Source organism: Lissotriton helveticus, chromosome 8 (assembly GCF_964261635.1).
Source record: "Lissotriton helveticus chromosome 8, aLisHel1.1, whole genome shotgun sequence".
NCBI lineage: Eukaryota > Metazoa > Chordata > Amphibia > Caudata > Salamandridae > Lissotriton > Lissotriton helveticus.
In genome coordinates, this window is record NC_136069.1 from 46,904,968 (window position 1) to 46,931,144 (window position 26,177).

The 26,177-nt window shown below is 46.7% G+C and overlaps 1 protein-coding gene across 1 annotated transcript in view; it reads left to right on the forward strand.

Annotated features, from left to right (window-relative positions):
- The window catches only part of LOC144773706 (uncharacterized), a 189,745-nt gene that overhangs the window by 4,463 nt on the left and 159,105 nt on the right, over window positions 1-26,177 (forward strand). Inside the window, exon 2 of the mRNA XM_078658851.1 lies at window positions 10,590-10,716. Coding sequence (XP_078514977.1) covers window positions 10,590-10,716 — 127 coding nt within the window. The remainder of the gene's footprint in view (window positions 1-10,589; window positions 10,717-26,177) is intronic.

Genomic DNA, 26,177 nt, shown 5'->3' on the forward strand with positions numbered 1-26,177 from the left:
TCCAAACTACTGAAATCTATTTTGAAATGTTTGTTCTGTTCATTTACAAGCTATTTAAATGTTGTTTGCTCAGCACTCTTGTCAGAAAGTTTGCTTTGCAAAGTCCTCTAACTTTCCAATCAGAGAAAGAAAGGTAAACCCTAATCTCCAGGATGAAAATAAGCAGCGATTTTCCAGAAGAAATAGCTTGACATTTGACCTCTGACTTTAGACCCATAGCAAATGTGACTAGATGCAAAGAAGATATAAAGTTTTCTTTATTGCTAATTCACTTTCCGAATGAACAGAACACCTGTTCTTTACCACCTTGCCAGACGGGGCCAGTAGGTCCTAGAAATAGCTGGATCGGATCAACTCTGACTCGCCATTGTGAGTTGGCAAGTAGATTTCTTGAGGCCTGTATTCCATCAGGGTTTGATAAATGAAAAGGAAAAAAATGCTTACCTTATTTGTGGGCACAAGCATCCATGTTTGTGTCTGTCTGCAAAATGACACGAGGGCTACGTCATAGCACCTTTTTTTAAAAAAACATTATTTTCAGATATGCTGCTATAAACCTTGGCTAACAATCCATGCCAACACCAATATGTCTCCTAAATGCTGCAGTAGATCTTGCTTTCCTCCTTCTTTTGGTAGAAGTGTACTTGGAACCATTGTGTTGGAAGAAACTATTTGAACTTCTTTAATGATGAAAAGTACCTATACATACTGGACTATAGTAGAATAAATAAATCTCTTTAACCTTCCCCCATCTTTCATACTGTCTATCATTTTTGACCTTAGTCTTGAGAAGGGTAGAGCTGGGATTTGTGAACAAACGTAGAACCCCCTGTCCTCCCCCAAATCACAGCCACCCATGTGGCCCGAGCCCACTCGCGGAAGGGACTCCCTACCCTACTGTTGATTGTGCACTTGACAAGGGCGGCAAGTCCTGACAATTAACCGGCAATTATTATAAAACAAACCCCGACTGGTGGCTAGTTTTTTTTTCAAGGGTGTTTATTTCAACAACTGAAACAGGAATTTTTCAGGATAGTTGGAAAGGTGTTATAATAAAGCCTATCCTTAAGAAAAATGATCCATCTAATATGAGCTAGCATCTCTTGTAGAGAAATATCCTGCACATATTTTGTTCTTGGGAGCTGAGTCCTGTTCATCATCAGAGTCCATCCCCTGTCTCTTTGTTTGAGGCTCATTAAGGGCAGAATACACAGCTTGTTTAATAAATGCAGCCAACTTATTCCTGGAGACTTGGATCACCTATTTATCTTCTGGAGGCTCCAAAAGGTGGCATTTTTCTGGAACATTTTTAGCTTCCATTATGCAAGAACTGACACCCTACTCAAGCAGGGGTTCTTTCTGATTGTATACTGTTGCTTAGAGACCAAATCTAATCTTGCGAGATCTGATCTCTAAACAAGAAGCGCAACCTTCCTCCATCATGCACTGCTGTATCATGATGGAGTGTGACACCATCCCCTGCTGTATTGTGACGCACCACATCCCACCCCTTCCTGTTGGAATTCCCTGTCACCCCATCCCCACATTTCACACCTGACAGTTACTTATGTGTGTTAAGGCAGTTACTGTTGAGCCAGCACCTCACTATGACATGCCTGGGGCTTTACTAATAAGTTACTTTTTCTTGCAACTACTCCTACGTCTTATTACTACAAAGTCCCCAGTCACCTTACGAAGTAACCGACCCACGTCAGGTGCAAAATCTTACCTAGAACACAGTCTGAGTGAAGAAGAAAACTTAAATAAAAGAAGACAGGAACTTCACCACTAAGCCCTGCAGTGTAGCACTGCTGACAAGCGATTTGAGCCGGCTCACATAGCGAAGGTTCATCAAGCGGCACTCGGGAGCACGAGTAATGTTGCCAGTTGGAAGGACGGAAGATTGTGATGCTGTTTGCTAATGTACGTCATTGAGAAGACGCATCTGTACGCTGAGTATCGTGCCCAACAAGCTGTTGAAAGAAAAGACGTGCCATACGTATGGCAGCCATCTATGATGTGGAAACTTCATCGGATGTTTGAGGAGATCGCGCCCGTGTGAAGAACGGAACGTGCGCGAGGAACAGAACGTGGATGCACGCACATGCACTACCTAAGGATACTGACTGTGCGGACATTCTTCACTTTGTTAGTTCCAGAGTCTGATCGGGACAACAGCAGCGGGCAGCAAACACCTTAACTGTAAGGAGAAAGACTTTCGTAGAATAGCCTAAAATCCTGATATTTACAGAGAATTCATGCAGTGACTTTATTTTATTTTTAAATCTGGTGGTTCTACTACAGTTAATCATTCATTACATAGCTACCTTACTTTAATCTTTTCTTCACCTCCTTTCTTCTTTTTCAAATTCTCCAACAACGACCAAAAAAAAAGGAAATGGATTTCGAGAGCATTTATTCTTTGTGCTAACTTTAGTGAAATACTCTGCCTAAATATTCTGAGGATATATTGTACTTATATTGGTGTTTTGTTTTACAGAGGTATACGAAACATAGACAATTTACAGCCATTGTAACCACAGAGTGGTTTATAGTAAAACACTAATTGCGAAGTTAGCTGACGCCAGGTGTATAAGCATGTGTGCTTTGAATCTGATGAACTTAACAAACCCACAGCCATTTTTGGCAGGCAAGGGCTAACCATGCTTGCCTTGGAAAGAGTGGAAAGAATATTTTTATAATTATTTAGAAACATTTGATGAAGATGATTTCACGCCAGACAAGAAAAAAAGGTTTTGTTGTATTGCTTAGGTCCTGGTGGTCTCAAAACTTATAATCAGATAGAGAAGAAACCTAGAGAATGAGATGATGTGTTTTCCCACGCATTGGAAGACCTGGATGCACATTTTAATCCTATTGTATGTGTCGCTGTGGATAGATATAAATTCTTCCAATGTAAACGGGGCAAAAATGAATGTGTAGATGAGTATTTCTCTGCACTAAGAGGGCTAGCTTTAACATGCAAATTTGGGGTTTTACAAGAAGAATTTACGCGAGAAAAAATAATTATGCACACTAGCAATCCAAACATACAGGACAAATTGTGGGTTAATGGTGAATCCCCGTTGAAGGAAGTGGTAACTTTGGTCAAAAAAGCCAAGCTTATAGGGAGATGTGCTAAGGCAGTTCTTGATGAACCAAATGAAGCAAAACTACTTAGTAAGTCTTGGGATAACAGAAACGAGAAAGCTGAATGTAAGGTTAAACATAACTCAGAATGTAACCAGGAGAAAAAAAATATATATGAAAAAAAGAACACTTGGGAACATCAGGCAGTAAACAGGGTTCAAGAAAATTGTAGGTGACCCTTTCCGCCGCCATATACATATCCATCCCCCTCCTCCATTCCCCCAATTGGGGAGGTGACGGTGCTCCCCACGCTCGTGCCACGTCTCTTTTCGCCACCAACCAGGGCTAGCATCGCAAAGATCAGGTGCGGGCGGCTCAAATCTACATCAGTAGTTATCACTAGTAAAACAAATTTTGGTTCCAAAGAAAGCGTTGCCTCTAACACATTACTCCACTCTCCCAGTATTTGTGCCCAATAAGTGTGGATAATGGGGCAGTCCCAGATAATATAATAGAAGGCCCCCTGCGGGTGTCCACATCGGAGACAACAGGAGTCACTGGCTCGACCCATGTGATGTAGCCTAACCCTATCATAATATACCCTGTGTAGTATCTTATATTGAATGAGTCGTAGTCTGGATTTAATTGCGACTTCTCTGTGGTGCATCAGGGCTGCTTCCCAGTGTATTGTGTCCATCTCGCCCACGTCCTGTTCCCAGGTTGCTCTCAGTTTCCCCAATCTAGCTGGTGTGTTATTATTCAGGGTCTTATATGTCAGGGTGTCTGTTCTTGCAGCAGGTGACCCTCCAACGGGGCATATTCTGGCAAGGGAGAGGAGAGCGCCGCCTTAGCCCTCCAGGCATGGCGCAGTTGCACATATTTGAGGAACTGAGCGGGACGTAGTCCATACTCGGCCGCCAGTGTCCCATAGGGTTTAAGCTCCCCTTTTGCCACCAGGTCCCCCAACGTGGAGATCCCGATATCATCCCATCCTCTAAAATCCCTGAGTTTGTGGAGCTCCCTCAGCCATGGGCAGGTCCATATCGGTGTCTGTGTTGTTGGTTTATGTGTACCCCATCATCTTCGTTGCCCTTTCCCAGACCTCTATGGTTATCTGCGTGGCCGGGAGGAACCGCCTCTTTCCGGCACCCCATACAAATAGTGTAAACGGGTGCGGTGTGCCATGGTATCCCTTTCCAGCCTATACGTCGGGTGATCCGCCTACGCGTGGAGCCATTCATTTATCAGCGCCAGGTGTTCAGCCCAATAATATGCCTCCACATCTGGTAAGGAGATCCCTCCATTATACTGATTTCTCTGGAGCGTGTCCAGGTCTATTCTCTGTTGTTTCCCCAACCACAGCAGAGAGCGCATTTCCGCAATTATCACCTTGAACCTCTGTCTGGGGAGGGGGAAGTATTCATTTTGTAGGGCATACAAAAAATGAGGCAACGTAATCAACGTACACATTGCGGCTCGGCGTAATATCGTGAGGGGAAGGGTCTTCCATCTAAGGGCATCGTCCGCAAAATTCACAATCACTTGTTTTTTTGATAGGATATGTGTCTGTCTGTAGTCAGGTAGATCCCCAGGTATGTGAACCCCGCCTGGGCGCCAGGCAGAGGGGGCCCCTCTTCTTCCTGTCGTGTTTATCGTGTACCCCGAGTAGGAGCCATACCTACCCAGGAGCTTGAACAGTGTGGGGTCTGTAGTGGCTGGTTGCGCTACATATATCAGAATATCATCTGCGTATAGCGAGATTTTTTCTTCCTGCGTGTCGGTGTGCAATATCTGAAACCCCGTATCTCCTCTGCCTGCCGGACCTCACAGGCTACTATTTCAGTGATGAGGGTGAATAGCAGTGGAGACAGGGGGCATCCCTGCCGGGTCCCCTTCCTAATAGGAAAGTCTTCAGATAGGATCCCGTTCACCTTAACCCGGGCTCTGGGGGTCTGCATATAGAAGTACCACCCATTTCCTAAAGTTAGGGCCAATGTCGAACTTGATCAGAGCCGCCTCCAGAAAGGGCCAGTGCACAGCATCGAACGCTTTTTCAGTGTCAAGAGAGAGGAACATATGTGTATCCTCCCACCCCTTCACCTCCATAAGCCAGTTATGGGTCCTTATTACATTTTGCCTTCCGGTCCTGGTGTATCAGGCCTGAAATCACCTGGCGCAGGCGGAGGGCCAAAATCATCGCCAATAGCTTAGCCTCCACATTCAGGAGGGAGATTGGTCTATCAGATGCGCAGTCCTCGGGGGGCCTGCCTTGTTTTATATATCGGTACGATCATGGCCATCCGTAGGTCAAGTGGGAGGATTCCCTCTTGGACTGTGTCCTTAAAGAGCGCTAATAGGCGGGGCGTCAACAAATCAGCACCTTTTTTAAAAAATTGAGCTGGACCTGGGGACTTCCCTGGTCGAACTCTGGTTACTGCCTCTCTAATTTCAGTGGTTGTTATGTCGGTTTCAAGGGTCTCCTTGTCCTCCTCCGTTAAGATCGAGGTTTGAATAGTAGACAAGTAAGCCATGATCTCTTCTGACTCACCTAAGTCCCTGGCTTTATAGAATTCCCAAAAGTAGGAAGCAAATGTCTGAATAATCTGGGCATCCCCCCTCTGTAGCTGTCCCTGTCCATCGACCACACCTTCTATCCACCTGGCGTCCCTTTCCTTATGGCTTAGCCATGCCAATAGCCTTCGGGACTTGTCCCCAACGTCATATAATCTGCGTAGGGTTGCTAGTGCCTGTGCTTTGGCTTCGTCAGTTGCTAAGGCTTTATACTGCTGTTGGATATCAGTCAGGCGCCGAAGCACCTGTGGGTCCCTTCCCGACAGATACTGCCGTTCTAGGTCTAGTATTTGGGTTTCCAGGGTATTAAGTTCCTCTTGCGCTTTCTGCTTCCCCCAGGATATCCGATTTTGGGCCCGGTCTCGGAGCACTGTTTTGTATGCCTCCCACACGATAACACCCGACTGCACTGAGCTTACATTTTCTGCAAAGTACACTTTCGTGTCAGCCCTAAGGCCCTGCATTATCTCACTATTCTGCAGATCCCATGCCGTCAGTCTCCAACCTCCACTACTGGCTCGAGGCTTCAAACCCAACCGAACCAAAAGGCCAAAAGGGGCGAGTGGTCCGAAATTCCCCTTGCTAGACACTCGGCTTCATCATCAGCCCCAAGTGCATGTCAGGGGAGGAAGACATAGTCCAGCCTTGAATGTACTCTATGGGCCCCTGAGTAATATGAATAGCTTCTGGTATCCGGGTGCAGCCGTCGCCACACGTCTGTCAGGCCCAGTGTAGTCATAACCCTGGCCATGGGAGCTGTCAACGCGGGTCCCTGATCGGTCCATCGGGATGGACATAACGTCATTGAAGTCACCACCTATGATATGTAACATGTCTGGTGTGTCTAACAGGATATCAGCCAATCCGGAGAGGGTCCTGGCCTGGAGTTTCGGGGGAGCGTAGATCGAGGCTATTGTGACCCTCTGTCGCCCCCATTTTCCTGATACCCCTACATAAGTCCCCTGGGGTCCGTCCAGGTCCGGGTCACTGTAAAGGGAGGGGATTTTTAAATCAAAATAGCTACCCCCCCGGAAGCCCGCTGTGTACCCCGCATGTGCCAATACTTTGTAGGCTCCTCTTGCAAGAAACCCACACTTCGTTCTTTTAAGGTGGGTCTCCTGGAGGAGGACTATATCAGGGTGCAACCGTTTAATATGTGCCATCAACAGTCCTCTTTAAATTTTTTCCCCTAGACCATTCACGTTCTACGTGAAAACCTTGTTGGGGTCAGTCACCAGTCCACCCTCGGGGTTCTATGATCAGTCAGGGAGGCCATGGAGTGGTGTGTTTCGAGTTTATCCCTAGCAGGGGCGGAGTGTATGCATGCCTGCCAGTGTGGTCCTGAGATCAGTGTGCCAATCAAACGTGAAATAAAACAAACAAAACCTTCCCAACCATAAAACAAATGCAACCCCCTCTCCCACCCTACCTCCCCCTTCCTCTTGACTCATCCCCGGCGATATGTCGGGGAGTGGACTTTGGGGCAGGCGGAGGTCTATTGCCCTCCCTTACCCAGCTTACACCACAAGTTCAAACTCCTGCGGCTGTCCCAGAACCATCGAGACAAAGTCAGGAAAATATGAAGTTAGAGATCGAGAGCGCAAACCAGAGGGACCACAGGGAACACAGTCACCAGGTTATCTCCAGTCCTCCGCAAATGTCAATGTAGGAAGAAAAAGAGAAAATAATAGGGAAAGAGTCGAACTAAGCAGGAAAGAATGAAAAGAAGAGGGAGTGTGTGTCCAGCTTGCCTGCTCCAGCACAGTAGTCCAAACCACGGTCAACACTGCAGGCCCGGTGTTCATTCTGGGATGCCCCGGCCTCTGCCAACGTTGCTTGTTTCATCGCCAGTATTTCAGCCACCAAGGGGTGCACTGAGGGGCCCACTACCACCTCCTCCCTGGAGGAAGAGTGTCCGCTTTCAGTTCCAGCTTCATTTTCAATGTCGTTGTCTGTCTGAGGCCGTCCGAGGTTGACGGAGCGTGTGGGTGCTCACTGAGAGCTGGTAGTCAAGTGATCCACTGGTGCGTCGTCTGCGTCTGCCTGTGCCCTTCGGGGCATACAGGGTGGCCTCCAGGGTGCGACTCTTTCGCAGTTGACGTGGTCTAAGTGAGCGTTGCGAGTCCAAGGGCCGGTTGCAAACTCCATGTGCCACGTGTCTGTGTTTCCAATTGCCCGGGTGGGTGGGGGGGAATTTGCCAGGCCTCCTCCGGTGTCTGGAAGAAGTGGGATCTGCCCAAAAACAGGACCTTCAGTTTTGCGGGCAAAAGCAACATATATTGTATCTTGCGTTCTCTCAATTTGGCTTTTACGGAGTCAAAAGTGCGTCTTTGTTTTTGTACTTCCCTACTGTAGTCTGGGAAAATCATTATGCGGGTGTTTTCATGTTGAATTTCCCCTAGCTTCCTGGCCTCCTTAAGTATCATGTCCCTATCCAGGAAGTTCAGAAAGCGCGCTATCACGGGCCTAGGTTGTGCCCCTACAGGTGGTCGGGCCATCAGCGCCCGGTGAGCTCTTTCTATGACGAAACAAGAGGAGAACTTTTCTGTCGGGAAGGTGCTCCGTAGCCAAGTGTGTAGAAATTCCGGCATGTTTGTACCTTCAATTCCTCTCTAAAGCCCACGATGCGGGGATTGTTGCGTCTTGCTCTGTTTTCCGCATCGCCCACCCTCTACAGCAGGTCTTTATGAGAGGATCTAGACAAGTGGAATGGTCACCTGAATCTGTTAGGAAGAAAATTACCTCAACTCAATAATGTTACAAAGAATGGTATGACAGGAAACTTGGTACTAAAAGTTTGCTCTACAAATGTGGGGAGTATGTTATGGTACGGTTGGAAAAGAAAACCAGGAATGGTGAGATCCAATTTACAAGCCCTTTACAAATATGTGAAATCTACCGAAATTGTGTCAAACTCGGTGATGGAAAGGTCTGGCACATGAATAGGTTAGCTAGATGCACAGGCAGAACAAATCCTACAAGACTTCTTGATTATTGTGATACTAATAAGGATGTGTGGTTAGACCTTGGCGAGAGTGAACCTGGCACCATTTTGGATGAGACAGAAAATGTAAATAATGTTAGCAATGCTGATGTACAAGAAAACACTTCCTCAAATCACTTAGCGTCAAATCTCAGGTCTGTCCACAGGAGTTATTCCTCGTCTAACAGGCTGTCAAGAAAATCTGTGGGCCGGTCTGTTATCACAGGCAGGTTTGGTAGACCTATTGTCAAACCAAAAAAATATAATGCCTTTGTACCATCTATTCTCATTCCTTTTCCTATGTTCTTCACTCAGAAGTAAAGGAGGAAGATGTGTTGTAACTAAGGCACCATCTCCTACTATATTGTGACGCACCATATTCCACCCCTTCCAATAGGCATTCCCTGTCACCCCATCCCTCACCTGACATTTACTTAAGTGTGTTAAGGCAGTTATTGTTGAGCCAGCTCCTCACTGGGAAGTGCCTGGGACTTTACCTAATAAATTACTTTTTCTTGCAACTACGCCTACGTCTTATTACTACATACACGCACTTAATGCACCTGGCTTGAAGTAGTAGTGCCAACACTGCCTGGCCGCCCCTCATCCCATTTGAGCCCTTCCCACTCCAGCCAAGCACACAATGAGGGAGCACGCTGCAAACCGGTGCACACAATCCGCCTGCCCAGCAAAATCAATGTACCTTTCTTTATCTGGCACAAGTAAGTCAGAATATAAATCCATAGTTAACCATCCCTCTTTCATGAGAGACAACAAACGAATCCAAGGGGGAGAGTGGATGAGCGACATTTCATGTCAACATTGGACATATCTGAATAGAAAAAGAACTAATGCGAGTTGGAGTTCTGTAGGGGAGGCCGGGCTCCTCAATTTGCTATATAATGCAGCGAGGATGATAGATGATGGGGAATGGCTGGTATTTCTACCTGATCGCAACCCTACTCAAGGCCAGAAGCACACGGGAGTTGTCAGCAGTGAGTGTTTAACTCACTCAGCCATCTTTGTAGATTCAAACTCACCCTCTATTTTCCAGGCTGCTTCCAAAAGACATTCCTGAGATCATAGTTCTCTTTCAGAAATTCGGAATGGCAGGAGTAGTGGCAGGTTTATTGATGCTGCAGTTAAAATAGCATTTTGCAGTTGGAGAGCTCCCTTTCGCCGTATGAAAAAAAAAATACTGACTTTTCTTTTAATTTTCTAATGGAACTCATGCATTAAAGGCCCGCCCTGAGGTCAGTAGGCGGAACCTTTATTGCATTGAATCCTGGTATAATACATGTTGAGAGTCAGTGTTGGGTAATGCTGCTTTTTCTTCGAGTTTCTGTGATTTATACTTCTGTGCAGTACATTTTTAGCTTGTTCAATTATTTAGTCAGCCTCTTAAAAGAACTTTCATCACATCCTGTCCGGCACCAGCATTGATCAGACTATTTTGGGATGTTTTCCAGCAAAGAATCATTACACGTTTATCAGTACGATGTCCTGCTTATGGGATCTAGCACTTTGCATACTTGTAAGTCTCAAATGCATGGTAGGAAGCCCTCGGAAGAAAGGGAAATATGCAAATGCTTCAAAGCAGATAGCCCAGACTTATTCCAGTATTGACAAACTGACATGCAGTAAAAAACATAGCTTATCAAATTGGGCCTGCATGCCCCTCAGTGGCTGCTCATGTAACCCAGAATAACATTCAATCCGCCTATCAAGCACAGAAAGCAAATTGGGGAGCTTACAGTACTCCTTCCTCAAGCTCTTACAGTAACCCATCGAGGAGTCAAATTCACCGCTTGTGAATTGTGTAACCCCCCCATCGAGAGAAATAAAAGCATTAATTACATGAGCGCATTTTGTTCTATATCATGCCTGGCTGCATTCAGATTTTAATGTGATATAAACATTAATTATTTTTCTATTTTTCTTGTAGATGCTGCTTACATTCCAGGATATGGTTGCCTGTTTCTCACAAACGGAGTGGGAGCTTTTACACAAATGGCAGAATGATCTTTATGAAAATCTGATGAAGGAAATTTATCAAGTCTTAATGTCGCTAGGTAAAGTTACATTGAATGTATTTTCCAATGTTTGCATGTTCTGTATGTGGCTGGTTTATGGTTCTCATAATACTGTTATGTATGATTTTGTTTGCTATATGTATGGTCATTGCACATTCATTTTTAGGTCTCGCCTAGGCGGGGCGCATGCACTGTTCTAGGAGGGCCTTTAGCCATTGGTCTGCTCCTTTTCAAGCACACTCGTGCTGGCATCCACCTTGCGGGAGCGAGCAGCGGCGCGCATTCTAATTGAAAACATATGGCTTTGGCGCCCCCGCTGTTCGCTCCCCGCAAGGCCAGCACAAGCACGTGTGTGCTTCAAAAAAGCTGCTGCTTGTTTGTGTTCTCCCCGTGCCTAACAAAACACCTCCTGCGCGCGATTGTTAAGTAGCGCGTTCGCCGCACTCGGGGTGCTGGGAGCGGTGTGTGACCAGTGCTTGCTGTGTTTCCTGTTGCTCAATAGTCACTGCTTACTTTACAAACACAGCAGGGTGCTTCGGGTGTCAAGTTCTTCGAAGCCGTCTTAATAGGTTTTCATTTGAAGTTAAACTGAGGGGGCGTGCGAGTTCTCGGCACGTTCTTTAACCTTTGCAATCTCGTAGTTTGAGCGCGAGACACGGTTGTATATCATTGCGCCAGCTAGGAGCATATTTAGATGCCAGCAGTTGCGTTCTCTACAATTGGGCCTTTTACTCTGACAGCAATGGCCGCCCTGTGGTACCAATGTTCTTACTAGCCAGAAAACCACAAGCACTTTGAACCTGAATCTCCCTGTGCCTAACAAAAAAAAACATGATTGTGTCCATCTGTAACGCAACGGATGTTCATGTAAAGCACTCTGATACCTGCAATTCTAGTTAGCGTCATATAAAACACCCCCCCCCCCTCCAAAACAGCAAAAAAAATGCATTCTACTCTAACATTGCATGGAACGCTTGTTTCATTACACTTTAAAGTTGGTGAATTAGACTGGGAAGAAATAAATTTTAATGGCTTTTCAGAACACGAGTTTCCATGTTTTTTCCACCTTCGCTACCTGTCGTAGAAGCTATAAATATGCCTTTCCCCGGCAGGTGGAGGCGGCTCCTGGCAGCTCAGTAGCATGGGCAACGACCTCAAGCTCCGAGCAGCCTGTGGCGGCACTGTTGCGCATTATTGATAGTCGCAGAGATATTGACAGCCTGTGCTCCGGAGGAAAATAGGAGTTTATTATGACATATTGTGTGTCACAGCAAGACAAGTTTTTGTATGCATGGGAAAGTCCTTGATTCAGCCTCCCATAAAGATAAACTTCTATTATGGAATGTATTTGTCAAGTACCTGCGTGATTGATGGTGCTGCGTTTACCCCTTGGCAGTTCGATGAGTTTTAGATGCACAGCTTACCAGAGAGGATTTACGGGCAGTAGAGAAATAATTATTCCTGTCGAAATGCATAATTTCTGTACCTGCGTTTTCATTTTTTTCCCCATCATCGTTTGTTTCGGTTTCCTCTTCTGGACTCGAAGTCACCAGCCTTACTAGTTTCCCCCAGCACGATAGCTTTTGTGTTCTTGTTCACGCCTAAAACCTGTGCCTTTTGACTGTGTCAGTACGCTTTCAACATATTACATGAACGTCTTTTAGGTAAAAGCTATGCCTTGTAAGTGATTTTCAATCAGCAGTTAATCTTACATGTACATGATGGACAGACATGAAGAAAATAAATGTGCAGTTTTTCCTGTTTATTACATCTGAAGGTTCTTTTCACTCCCTTATGTACATTTGTATTGTCCTCCCTATCGAGGATAATAAAGCGGGCTAGACACACATTTTTTTTGTTGTTGCTAAGGAGGCTTGTTTTATCTTGTGATATTTTAGGGAAGGGACTTCCAGTTCTGTTTGATCATCACATGTGTCCTTTGTAGTTTTGTTGGCACTACTTTTTAGCAGTTGTTCTTTCATTTTTATGTTACATTTTCAAGGAAGTGAATTATGTTTAGTTAAGACATCTAAAGGTTTTTAAAACACTCAGATATCACATTAAAATTAAATATCAAACCAATTGTGATTTAATGCCATATTGCAAATACAACTAGGCCAAATATTTGTTTTTTGAGAATTTAATTTTGAACAAATGAACACTAAGGGACCAAGAGGACCAGAAACATTCAAGAAATCTTTTTTTGTTTTCTTCGTGCTCCCAAATGTCATGTTTGTATATATTCAAACGATGCAACGTAAGCACCGGTCAGACCATTAATAACTATACATGACTTTCCAGCAATGTCACATTAAATAGTGAAAACCTGACACTTCCAATGTGCTAGTTTTACTCAATTTCAGAGAGTTTTTGCCAATGTACACAAGATCATGAAACATAGAAACAAACCGAGAAACATAGAAACAATCAGAGATTACCCTAAATTGGGGCTTGTAAAATAAAAATGTTGTGTAGTTCCAAAATACCTGCTCTCTTGTATTCTAACCAGGTCTAACATACTCCTTTATTTCGACATAGACAACTCATTTTCACTGTTGCATACAGCTTGAAAATACATTTTATACTAGTAAATAACACTTTGAGATATCTATAGTCCAAGACCACCGCTAGTCTGATATTTCCAAAGATTCAATTAAAAGTCCATTTCTTTTCCATAAATATCATAATTTGAATTCTTGTCCAAGTAATAGTTGAAGGATTTTCGTCACAGTACACCTGTAGAACGTTTAATTGCCTTTGGTGTCCAATTGCGACTAGTCAAGAAAGACAGATTGTCTTTTTGACTACTGCAATCCAGGGATCCCCATTGAATCCTTATTGGAATTTGGTCACCCCCATTGAGTCATTACTGGAATCCAAGGACCCTGTCTTAAGCAGGTTCAATGATATTTTTTTTAATTCACAAACAAATACAAAAAAAGTCTACAGTTTCATTCCAATTGGAAGGTTGCAGTGTTTCAGTTGAACTGAGGCCACCAGTCACCCATACTATATTCTGTTAATGAATTAATCTGAGGACACCAAATTAATTTATATCCTGTTATTTCAAATTCCTTTGTGTTTATGGAACATTTTACAGTTTTCAAGTTTGCTTATTTATTAATGCACACTTTATTAATTAGTTAATATTTCGTAATACATGAACTGCACAAGAGGCCTGCTCTTTGGGATACTGTTGAGAGGTGTGTATTACAACAGGAACAAGTGTTTAAGGACGTAAGCATATAGAAGTAGCAGCTTTGTCAATAGAGCCCAAGCAACTGTATAATATATATATTCTAGCCTGAAACGACACTCACCAAGTGCATTACATTCCTGCCTCATACTCAGGCAACCACACACCTTCTCACTTCCCTCATACACACTGACACAACTAAACCTATGCCTCAAAATGCTACTCTAAGCTAAGCCAGCTCAAATCTCTAAACCTCAAAGGAACATAGCGCTATTAGACTATACACACACCATCATTCCCCATGGAGCCATCTCATCTCGACGGTCACAATGCCAGCCACACTTTACACACAGCATTCTGTGCTCCAGCTGTTGGGTAATCAATCGACGTCTGTTATTCAGCGCCAATATGCCCCTTTGCTGGTGAAAGTGCGCTTACAAATACACGTTATGCTATGGTACTATGATGAACTGCCCCCATCTAACAATACAACAAAAAGCATTAGAACAGGCAGGGAAAAATTAACAGCATTGCATAAACAAAAAAACTAGAACACATTTTTGGTGTTAATTCTGGTTTTTATTAGGGTACTTCAGTTATATATAATGTTTTCTAGGTCATATATAAGGTGACAAATAGTTATAACAATTTTTTATTATAACTTATAACTTGTAAACATGCTGCACAACATTCACAATGCTCTACAACACATATTAAAAACGTTAACAAAGACAATAGCTCTGTCTAAACACATATAAGGCTCCAAAGGCGAGACCTATTGCCTATGCCAATGCTTGTTATATATATATATATATATTTATTCATTTTTTTGTAACTCTTTTTTATTAACTTCACTCACATCAATAGACATTACAGAACACTGTTCAAACAGCATGTGATAGGTTGACAGTTTACAATGTAATGTGAGGCCAGCATTAACCTCAGTTTCAAAAGAACAAGGGAACCCTCAAGGTAATCAAGGACCAAGGGTAACAGTTTTAGCAAGTAACACGGGTCCTTGACTTAACAGGATAAAAAGAACCAGTTAATACATTATAGACAAGAATCTGTACTACAATGGAGAAAGTGTCCAGCCGGACACTGATTTAATCAATTAAGGCAATTGTAAACAAATAAAAAGGAAAACATTTATATAGTGGGATACAACCCTGTATCCAGTACATATGACACAACTGGACAAACCAAGAAATAATAAAAAGGAAGGGTTATTGACAGGCAATTGAGAAGCGAGCCACTAGTGAGAATAATACATTAACCTAGCTAGACTCATGTAGAAAACAGTTGGGCAACACAATGGAAGAGCTTAGTGTGTAACTACATAAACTGGACTGATAGGAGCTATTGAGCCATACGGTGGACCTAGATGTTCGATCCTGAACACTGAGGTCTATTCATCCCCGGAAACTCTCGTGACGGGTCCCCCGCCGAGAACGATCCAATTCCTTCCGAGGTTCACTCCAGCACTCGATCCGCATGACCACCCTCGTCCGAGCTGATCCCTGCACGGACCCCTGGCTCCTCACACGCCAACCATTACCTAAGGCACAGCTTTCCAAACTTTCCACATCGGTGACACACCTTTTCGACAATCTTCATCTTGTGACACGGTAATGCGAGCGAGCGCAGCGAGCGAGCCAAACCTCCTACAGGGGATTCTCTCTCCTCTTCATCTCCCTCTCACTCCTCTCCCTCTCCCTCTCCCTCTCTCTCTCTCTCCTCTCCATCTCCCTCTCACTCCTCTCCCTCTCCCTCATCTCCCTCTCTCGCTCCTCTCCCTCTCTCCCTCCTCTTCCTCTCCCTCTCTCACTCCTCTCCCTCCTCTCCTTCTCCGTCTCCCTCTTACTCCTCTTCCTCTCCCTCCTCTCCCTCTACCACTGCCTCTCCCTCCCTCCTCTCCCTCCCTCCTCTCCCTCCTCTCCCTCCTCTCCCTCTCCCTCCCTCTCCCTCTCCCTCCTCTCCCTCCTCTCCCTCTCTCTCTCCCTCTCTCCCTCCTCTCCGTCTCCCTCTGTATTTCCTCCAAGGCCCCCCAGATCTTTTTCAATTTTTTAGTGCATCCTCTACTTTTATTGATGGTCTCCTCCACTCTTTGGCACCAATCAAGATCTTGCACCCACTGATCCCACTGCGGAGGAGCCTGCGCCCCCCAGGCACTGGCGATATTTCTTTTCGCAACGCCGGCTGCCAATGCCACCCAGATCTCCTTATGTCTGGTCCAGTCAGTGACCCCCTTAATCATTAGTAGTCACCACCTGGGTTCCCTTGGTACTGGAGAGCCCACCACCACTGCCATCGTACCCGTGACCTTGGTCCAGAAGGGTACTATCTCAGGGCACTCCCACAATATGTGATAGAAGGAACCAACCCCCTTACATCCCCGCGTGCAGAAGGCTGACTGACTCCCACCCCATGTGTACAAGTGGGTGCGAGGGTAATACACGTGGTGCAGTATTTGGAGCTGCACTAACCGGAACTGGACGCAAATTGCAATTTCCTGTGGGCTCTGCAGGGCGTCCTGCCAGTCGTCATCCTCCAATGCACCTATGTCTCATTCCTATTTCTCCCGCAACAACACTAAAGGGTCAGGCATGTTGTTCATAAGCTTATGATAAATAGTGGAAGTAGGCTTTTCCGGGATGGGATCGAGGAGCAGCCGATCCTCCATGGGGGAATATTCCAGAATGGAGGTACCTCCCTGAATGTGTGAGCGCAGGGCATGCGTGAGGCGCAGGTATTGGTAGCGCTGTGAGTCGTGCAGGTCATATTCTTTTTTCAGGTATTCAAATGAGCGGGGGCGTCCCCCCTCCACACATCCCCCAGATATTCTATGCCTATGAGTTTACAACCCCGAAAGTCATCCAGTCTAGACACTTCCGCCAACTGCTCACTGGGCCATAAGGGGGTTCTGCCCGTCAGGGAGCCCGTCCACCGCAGAAATTTGTTCGCCTCCCTCCAGCACTGAACCACCACACCTGTGTGCGAGGGCCAGTCCCCTCGTGGTCTGCGGGCATATAACAGTGGCTCGGAACTCCCAACCGGCCTCACCAGCCAGTCCACCCTGTATGCTGATTCCGACCTATTGGCATACACCCAGTCGTTGACCACCTGCAGCTGGGAGGCCCAATAGTCTAGCTGCACATCGAGGAGGGCCAGCCCCCGTCCTACACACCCCTCGTAAGTTTACGCAACGCACTCCGGGGGTTGCCACCATCCCAGAGTAGCGTCCGCAACGCCTGTGATATCCGTTTAAAGACACCTGGTGAAATCAGATACGGTGTGTTTTGCAGGATATAGAGGAGTCTAGGCAGTGCCAGCGTCTTGAACATTGCGGCTCGTCCCATGAGGAAGAGAGGCAGCGTCCGCCAGGGGCCCACATCCGTTGACAGGCGCAGCAGCTGGGGCTCTAGGTTCTTGGTTTGGAACTCCACTCTGTCTCTGGTGATAAACACCCCCAAATACTTGAATCCGTCAACCACATGGCACCTGGATGGTATCCGGGGAGGGGGACCGGAGAGCGGGAAGATAACTGACTTCGCCCGAGTAGCTACCGAAGAGTTCAAAGAGATGCACATCGACTGGTACAGTCTGGCCATATATAACACGATGTCCTCTGCATAGAGACTGATGCGCTCTTCCCAGTCGTCGTTCAGTGCCAGACCCCAGAACGACCTGTGCCTCCTGATCCAGTGAGCCAGCGGCTCCAGGGCTTTGGCGAACAGGAGTGGGGACAGGGGACATCCCTGCCTCTTGCTCTTTCGGAGTGAGAAGGCTCTGGACACCGTCCCATTCACTCAAAAAGTCGGACCAAAACCCAGGCATTGTAGGACCTTGAATAGGTACGGCCATTCGAATACTATCGAATGCCATTGAGGCGTCCAGTGCCATCAACGCATTCTCCGTGTCCCCTACGCCTTCCGTCATGTATAACACGCCATAAAGGCAACGCAGGTTATGTCGGATGCTCCTGCGTGGCATGAATCCGGACTGGTTGACATGCACGAGATCCGGCAGGACTGGGAGTAGTTTGTCTGCCAGGACCTTAGCCAACACCTTCGCTTCGACGTTAATGAGCGAGATAGGTCGATATGAGGAGCATTGATCGGCAGGTCTGCCTTCTTTGTGGATCTCTACGATCGTGGCCTCCCTCTGATCAGGCGGTAGCGATCCCAATTGCCGCACTTCTAGATACATCTGAAGGAGGGGGCCCGTGATAACGTTCGCCTGACGCTTGAAAATCTCTATCGGTAGCCTGTTTGGTCCCTGCGCCTTCCTGGACTGAAGGGAGTTGAGGGCCTCTCCTATTTCCTCTCCAGTCAAATCCTCCTCTAAACTATCTCTCTGCGCCTGAGACAGTGTGGGCAGCGCAAAATCGCGAAGGAACTCCGCACAGTCCTGCTCTGTCCTAGTACAGACTGGGGTGTAGACCCCTTCAAAGTACAACGCAAACACCTCTGCTATGTCCATGCTAGTGGACACCTGGGAGCCTGTCTTGTCACGCACCGCAGTCACCCAAGAGCGCTCCTTGTCTCTACGTTCAAGCCATGCCAGGAGCTTCAGGGCTTTATCCTCCACATTGTAGATCCAGTGTTGCGTGGCCACAGAGTAGGCACGCGCCTCGCCCTCCGCCAGGGCCCTCAGCTCCCTCTGTTTAAGTGCCAGTGTGTGGCGATGATCATTTGTGGACACAGCGTCGGTGCTACGCTCAAGTTCTTCTATCTCTTGTTCTAACTGCCTAATCTGTAGGGACTCCTCCTTCTTTTTGGCCCAAATCAAGGCCTGGGCCTGCCCTCTTAAGACGGTCTTGTACACCTCCCAGAGTGTGATATGGGATGCAACTGACCCCTGATTCTCTTCGAAGTAAAGCTGAGAGCCCTCCCAGAGTTTATCCCCGACTGTGTCATCCCGAAGGTGCCATGGGTCAATTCTCGGGAATGCCGCCTTGTTAATGATCGGACCCTTCAGAATGACGCTCACTGGGGAGTGGTACAAGAGTCCCCGGGCCATTATATGGAGTTCCAAGTAGTCTCCCAACTGGTCGGTGCTTGCAGCAGGTGATCCAATCTAGAGAAGGACCCATGTCTGGCCGAGTAAAGCGTATACTGTCTTGTCTATGTGAAGGATGGTGCACACGCCACAAGTCTCCCAGTCCCAAGGCCTCTATAAATCCCTGTAACCCCTGCCAGAATGGAGCCCAGCCGTGCGAAGGTCGTACAATGGAGGCCAGGCGGGACATAACATGAGCTCAGCACCACTGTTCGCCCCTCCCACCTACCCGCCACCATGCATCCAGAGTCGTCAGTCCACACGCCAGAGATCACCATAGGTAGGGCCTTAAGAATCAGAATACCCACGCCCCTAGATCCGGACATAAACCCAGGGTGGGCAACCATTTTATACCTAAAGCGGTCGAGTGCTTGACATCTGTTGCCTCGCAGGTGTGTCTCCTGCAGGAGAACCACATCGGGGGAGTGCCGCTTCAGGTGTTGCAACACTAAATTACGTTTAATTTTGTTGCCCAAGCCATTGACGTTCCACGTCCATACTTTAACCTGCGTCTGAGTACCCATTCTGGATTAGGGACCCCCAACTCCTCGAATGAACCACGCTGCCGTGTGGTTTGTCACAACCAACTTTACATGCAAAAGAACTGACATAAAGATGAGCAAGATAGAACTTTCCCCAGAAACCAACCCCCCTCCCAAAATCCCCCCCCCCCCCCCCCCCAACATCCCATGCCCCCAACTCCCCCCTCCCTGCCGGGTGAGCCTCCAACCTCCCACCGAAAAAACTTGCAGAGTGATTGTCGCTCAGATACCACAACCAAAACCATTCAAGAGGAAACATGGGTCTGCAGACCTAAGGAAGATGCATACAACTAGTGGCGCATCATATACCCCCTTGCTCTACAACCCCAAGTATCCCGCATACTATGGCATACCCCCCCTCCCGGCCCACCGTCCAACACAGAACCAGGTCTATGTGTGCCCCGAACAATGTCTCTAACTAGGGGCTGGCAAAAAGTCACAGCCTTGTTCTCCCAGCCTCCGGGGAGCCAAACCAACTAGCCACCCACCCCTACAGCCCAGAGTCAAAGTTTAAGCAGGGCCTTTAATCTGGCACAGCAGTACCATCTTCATACCAGAGTCACTCCGCCATCTGCCGTTCGTCGTCACTGGTAACCCGCTCGGCCTCCGGAGCCACCTCCCGGTCGCCTCGGTGAATCTGCGTATCTTGCCGCCTCCCCTGCCTACCAACAGTGCGCCAGCCTTCCAACCAGTTACGGCATCCACCGGCGTGTCGAAGAAGTAGGCCTTTTCTCTATTCAGGACTTTGAGTCGTGTCGAGTCATGTACTTCACACCTTTGTCCCGAAGTGCCGTCATCACTCCGTAGAAGGAGCGCCGCTGCACCGGTAACATAAAGACCGGGAAAAAGCGGTTGATGGCGTTGTCTCGATGAAGGTCCCCATGGGTGCGTGCCACTTGCAATATGGCATCCCGATCTTTGAAATTGAGGATACGGGGGATGATCGTGGGTGGGGGAGCCCCTGGCTTGGGCTTACCTCCCAGGGCTCTGTGTGCCCGCTCAACAGAGATTTTGATTTAAAGACCTTTAGGTTTCAGGTGGTTCAGAATTAGGTCTTCCACAAACCAGTCCGTCGAGGGCCCCTCCAGGCCCTCCAGTACCCCCACTATGTGAATATTATTCCGTCGGGCCCCGCCTTCCTGGTCCTCCAGGCTGGCGTGTATGTCAGCCTGGTTCTTTGTGAGAACGGCTACCTGTTCCTCCAGTCTCTTCGTCTTCACCTGGAGCCCACCAATTCCAGTTTCCGCCACAGCAACATTTTCCAACATTTTCCGGAATTCCGCCCGCAGGAGGTTCACTTCTTCTGTCACGGAGTCCAATTTTGGCTCTACAGTACCTCGAAAGTCTCTGATGGTCCTCATTATATCTTTCAGTGAGGGATCTGGGCCCCTGTCTTCTTGGTCATCGTCATGACCGCCCCCGTCGCACCTCTCTCTCGGGTCATTGCTATCGTGTATTTTTCAATCTGGTTGGTTTGGCCCGGGTCCCTATTCCGACCCATGTTGGGCCGGGCGCCAGGATAGGGAGAAGCACCAGCAGACCAGGGATCCTCACCTGCACACTGCAGGCGGCTCTGTGTCATTCGGCCTTCGAATTTTCCATCGGCCTCCGGAAAAAGTTGTGCCAGCCGCACCCCCCTGGTCGCCTAGTCTCTGACCCCTGTCACTCGCGGGGGCTTCTGTTGCCTCAGCCAATTCCTAATTGCCTTGTCCACTCCCATACTGCACCAGAGCTCATGTCAGGTCCGAAGGGGCAGCTCAGGAGCTGCGAGCAAGGGCCCCCGCGAAACGCTGAGTCTTTCGGTATGCGGTGGGTCCCCGACCTGATATGGAATGCACAGTCACTGTCCGAGCACAGTCGAGGCCGTGCTCCAGCAAATACCACTACCGCTAGGCAGGAGGGGGCGCCCTCCGATCACTCCGTCGTTGATGGGCTTCTGGGCCCCTGACGCTGGAAAGGTCCCCGATATCCGCAGGCTCCACCTCGCCCCGGTGGCAGATTGCTGCTCCCGAAGCGGCAGTCTCTGCTTACCGCTCCCGTCACTTGCCTTCCGCTCCTCTCCGGGGCTCTTGAGGTGATGAAATCAATTGCGGACGCTCAGCAGGGGCTGAGTCCGCACTCCGATGGGCCGGAATAGCCGCGGGGCCGCGTGCATTGCCCTTAGATTTCGCGGGTGGCGCCATTTTCGTTAATTCAGGCTGGGATCCGCTCTCCTCAGGACTGTCCCTGTGGGCGCTTAAGGCTGCTTGCAGTCACCATCGCGGATCACCGCCGCACTCCCACGGCCGTGGGTGTCCCCGTGTCCGCCCCGGTGTATGGATTATGCCGGATTTCAGGGGAATTTCTTAGGCTGCTAGCTCACACGGTACACCGGCATCTTCCCCGGTTGCAGGCCACGCCCCTGCTTGTTATATATTTGAATTCCATTTTAGATCTATACAAGATGTGAAAATGTTATGATCCTCATGGTAGGACAGGAACACATGAACACACAATCATTTTGTGGAGTAATTTCTGAATTTCTATTCTGGACAAGTGCATCAAGGTCAGCACAGGTGGAGGGGTGGCTAGAACTGATGTTGGTGGGGAAATCGTATCAATAGGTGAGAAGGGAATCATCTCCTAGGGTGGAGGCCTTAAACTGGCCAAGATTAGGAACAGATCTGCTTCAGAAAACGATTACGTGACTGGTTACAGCATTGTTATTTGGGTTTAGATGGATTGTAATGTGGTGCAATTGTAACTTTGCCATTGTGCAATCTTTCCAACTGTATCCCATTTCATGGTTACAGTTCCTGATGGTTGTAGTTTTTGGGTGTATTTTTTGGGCTGTACTGGTGTAGGGTTACAGAGTTCGAATAAGTACATTGGTATAGAGAAAGGGGTGCCAGAATAAGGTGTGGCAGTTTGGCTCTCTTGGTCTGAAAAGAAATGTGCTTTGAGTGCTTTCCTAGAAGAGATCAGTAAGCAAAGGCCTTTGATGTGGGTTCTGCTTTCATGTTGTAATTAGTTTCCAGAGGGACAGAGAGAAGTAATTGGCTGTATTTTCTGGCTTTATTTTCTTCTTAAGAAATAATAAAGTTGAATTTAAGAAGAACACACACCCGCATTTGGATATTTTTTCATCGCTGGTTTTGGACTATGATTCAATGGCAAAGATTTGTTGTTTAAATCTTCTTGACACTTGAGATACTCCTTTGTTTAAATTTTCTGTTCTTTGTTCAGCAGCATTTGCGGTGGGCTGCTCAAAGTTGACTATCTGCCTATTTTGAATGGATGGACAATAATAATAGCTCTCAATAAATTATTGTCCATTCTTTGCGTTTCCCTAGAAAAGTAAAAGTGCATTCATTACACACCCACTACTCAATACTATGCATGGATTTACAAATATACATAAGGCTGGTGGAAACATTACATTTGACCCCAAAAGGGTCATGTTCCCAAAATTCACACTAATCCTCCACTCGTATACAATATAACTCAAAACCATATATGGGGGCGTCATTTGCATTGGGTCAATGTTGTCACAGTTCAAGTCTATAATCACATTACTTCTTTGTTTTGCTAACCAAAATCCCCCTGCACTTATTGTGACTAATCAAACATTTGCAAAAAGGTGCTCAACATCAATAAATAATAAAACACTGCAACCTCTTGGACATATGAATTACTGTCAGCGTTAATAATTCTTTAAATAAAGCATTGTCAACTAACCTCTTAAATAGCACTTTAAAAAAATCAAAAGTAGGACCGCTACCTGTTCTTAAAAAAATATTTTTTTTAATTCTCAATGGAGAATGTGCCCCGTGGGGACCCCTCTCATTTGCAAATAGATACCACTACCGTTCAGTAGTCAGTAAAAAATTAATGTTTTTTTTACAAAGTTTTATATATTGCGAACTTGACCCGAATCGGGTATCCGAGCGCTTTACACGAGCTCCAGTTGCATTACATGAGGGCACATTTCATTTTTGTTAGGCATGGGGAGATTAAGTGATTTGCCTTGAATCACAAGATGTTCAGCGTCATTGCCGAGACTCAAACCCAGTTCCCCAGAATCAAGGTTGACTGCCCTAGCCGTTAGCCAACTCTTCTCCCCACATATGCCAAAAGTTCTTTACTACGACAACAAAACATTATCACTCTACATAATCAAAAAGCATTCCTAACCCTCTATCAGGAGCTGAGTGCGGCAGTGCAGGCCAATGGCCACAGCATTCCTACTGGAAAGAGGGACTCAACGGGTCCTCGCTCACCTCTCTCTTGATTCCCCTAGGTATAGAACTGTTGACGAGTTGGGTTAGATCAAATAAAAGGCTGGTTACTTTGAGGACGGATTGGGCCTAAATCAGGATAGAATATCTCTATATGCGGGCACATTTTTACTGTATGTGGCTAATCCTTTTGAAAAACTGACACCCATCCTAACTTCAATAAAGGACTTTTGGGTATACTCAGGTAATAGGGTAAAATTGGGTAAGTCAAAACTCTATGGAGTTGGCAAATAGGTCCCAGAGAACAAAATACTCTGCTCATTCGGACAGTAGAAGACAGATTTAAATTCTTTGGGATATACATCACGCTGCAACCTAACTGATTCCTGTGGAAGAACCTTGAGATGCTACTTACAGACTTTTCAAGGAGATGTTATTAAATGGCTTTGAGTACCGCAAACCCTCTTTGGGTGAGCAACCTCCTTCAAGATGATAACTCCCCTCCCCATTTCCATTACCCGAAACCATGTGTAGAACGGGAGATAAACCTGCTTTGGAATGGGGCACCACCAAGAGTGGCACTTAAAACGCTTTGCAGATCCACATACAATGGGAGGCTGGCTTTGTCACATTGGGGGTATACTATTTGGTATCCCAGCTGCAGGCAGAGAACAATTGGATTAATGCCTTGCCTGATCTAGCGGTGCGGCTGGACAGGCATAGTATAATCACACTCACCTCAGTGAACGGTGGGAAAGAGGAAAAGAATATCGCTACACAAGCTGCCCTAGCAGCCTGGAATAGAGCAATGACCCACAAAGGATGGAAGTACAGGATCACACAGAGACGACCCCAAGGAAAGGAAACATGTTGAGGGAGGTGAGCAAACTACAGGGTGTTGCACCCGGTGGGCTTGATCACCTTATCTAAAATGGGGGACATAACAGAGATGGGACCAACAAACCCTTGAACAACTTCAGACAGAACACGAGATCTGATACACACAGGTCTACCAATATATTCAACGTGCCCATGCCATGCATGACTGACTATTGACTGGGTGGACATATCCGTTTATGCCCCACTTGAATGTTATGTTTTGAAGGATGTGTTAGCAAAAGGGGCCATATCCTCCGTATATAGGACAATAATTAACAACATTCTAGCCAACCTTAAAGTTGTGTGGCAAAGATGGGAGGGAGATGTAGAAGTTCTTGAAGACATAGACGGGGAAGCTGCACTGATGCATCCAAGGGAAGTGTCCATTGGGGCAAGGGACCGCCTTATTCTATTTAAGGTCCTGCACAGAATATATTTTGAGCCAAACTGTATAAAATGGGGAAGTCCCAAATACCCACTTGTCTGAGATGCAGTGATGCAGAAGGCTTCTGTCATGCAATATGGGACTGTCCCAAGATTCAAAGTTATTCGAACACAGTTATGAGGGAGCAGAGCAATATTTTAGAAAGCGAGATCCTTCTAAGCCTAGAATTTGTGCCTCTGGGTGTCCCTGGTGACATTGACCTCCTAAAGAAATAACTACTCTTCTGTATGCTGGGTTTGGTGGTGGCAAAGCGAGATATTGCACAATTGTGCAATACTAACAAAAGAGAGATTGCTCACATGGATTGACGTATGCATGGGTGCTGAGAAGTGGTTTATGCTAGCAGAGATTGTCCCAACAAGCATGAGAAAGTTTGGTGGCAATTGAATGAATCTTATGGACTAGGACCTTTTGATTAAAGTAACTCTATGCATTGAACACTGGACTGGTGATAGCAATGTATGCAGTATCCAGACCCATGTTTGCCTACTAGTGCCATTAGACTGCCCGTGCACTGCTATCGTAATCCTGAGTGGTAAATAAGGAACAACTAATTTGAAAGATGTGCCCACTGCCCTTTTAACTTAAATGTCATGTAGTGTACTGCTTCACTTAAATGCTTGAATGTGATCCATGGTTGTGTACTGCCTCCTGTAACATGCCCATTGCTTGATGTAATTTAAAAAAAAATGAAAACAGTTATTTAAAAAAATGCATTCATAAGTGCTACTAATAGAAAACAGTACTCACAGAAATCCAGGGGATAGACTTAGCTGGAATGTACATTGGCACTTTGCTGAGGAGCACATCTGTGGGGTTGTGTGTGGCAGGCCCTGCAAATCAGTTTATTCAAACATCAACTTTTCTGTCCCCACTGCGATGGTGTTTTTACTTTCTGTCTGAGATTGCCATGTCATAGACCCTTTCTGTCCTGAATGTCAGTTTGTGCAGTGTGGGCATCAGCTCTGTTGGCCGGTGGCCCAGCTACATCCGATGGTGCACGTTGCACCTAGACCTCTGGGTGGGAATTGTCTGCTCTTCTCCTTTGCTGAGCCAGCTTCAGTTGTGATTCCTGGCAGGGGCATCCCTTTACTCTGTCTGAAGAAGAGCGGAAGGAGTTGCACTATTCGAAGTCAGTTGTGTATTGTTATTGGCATTCT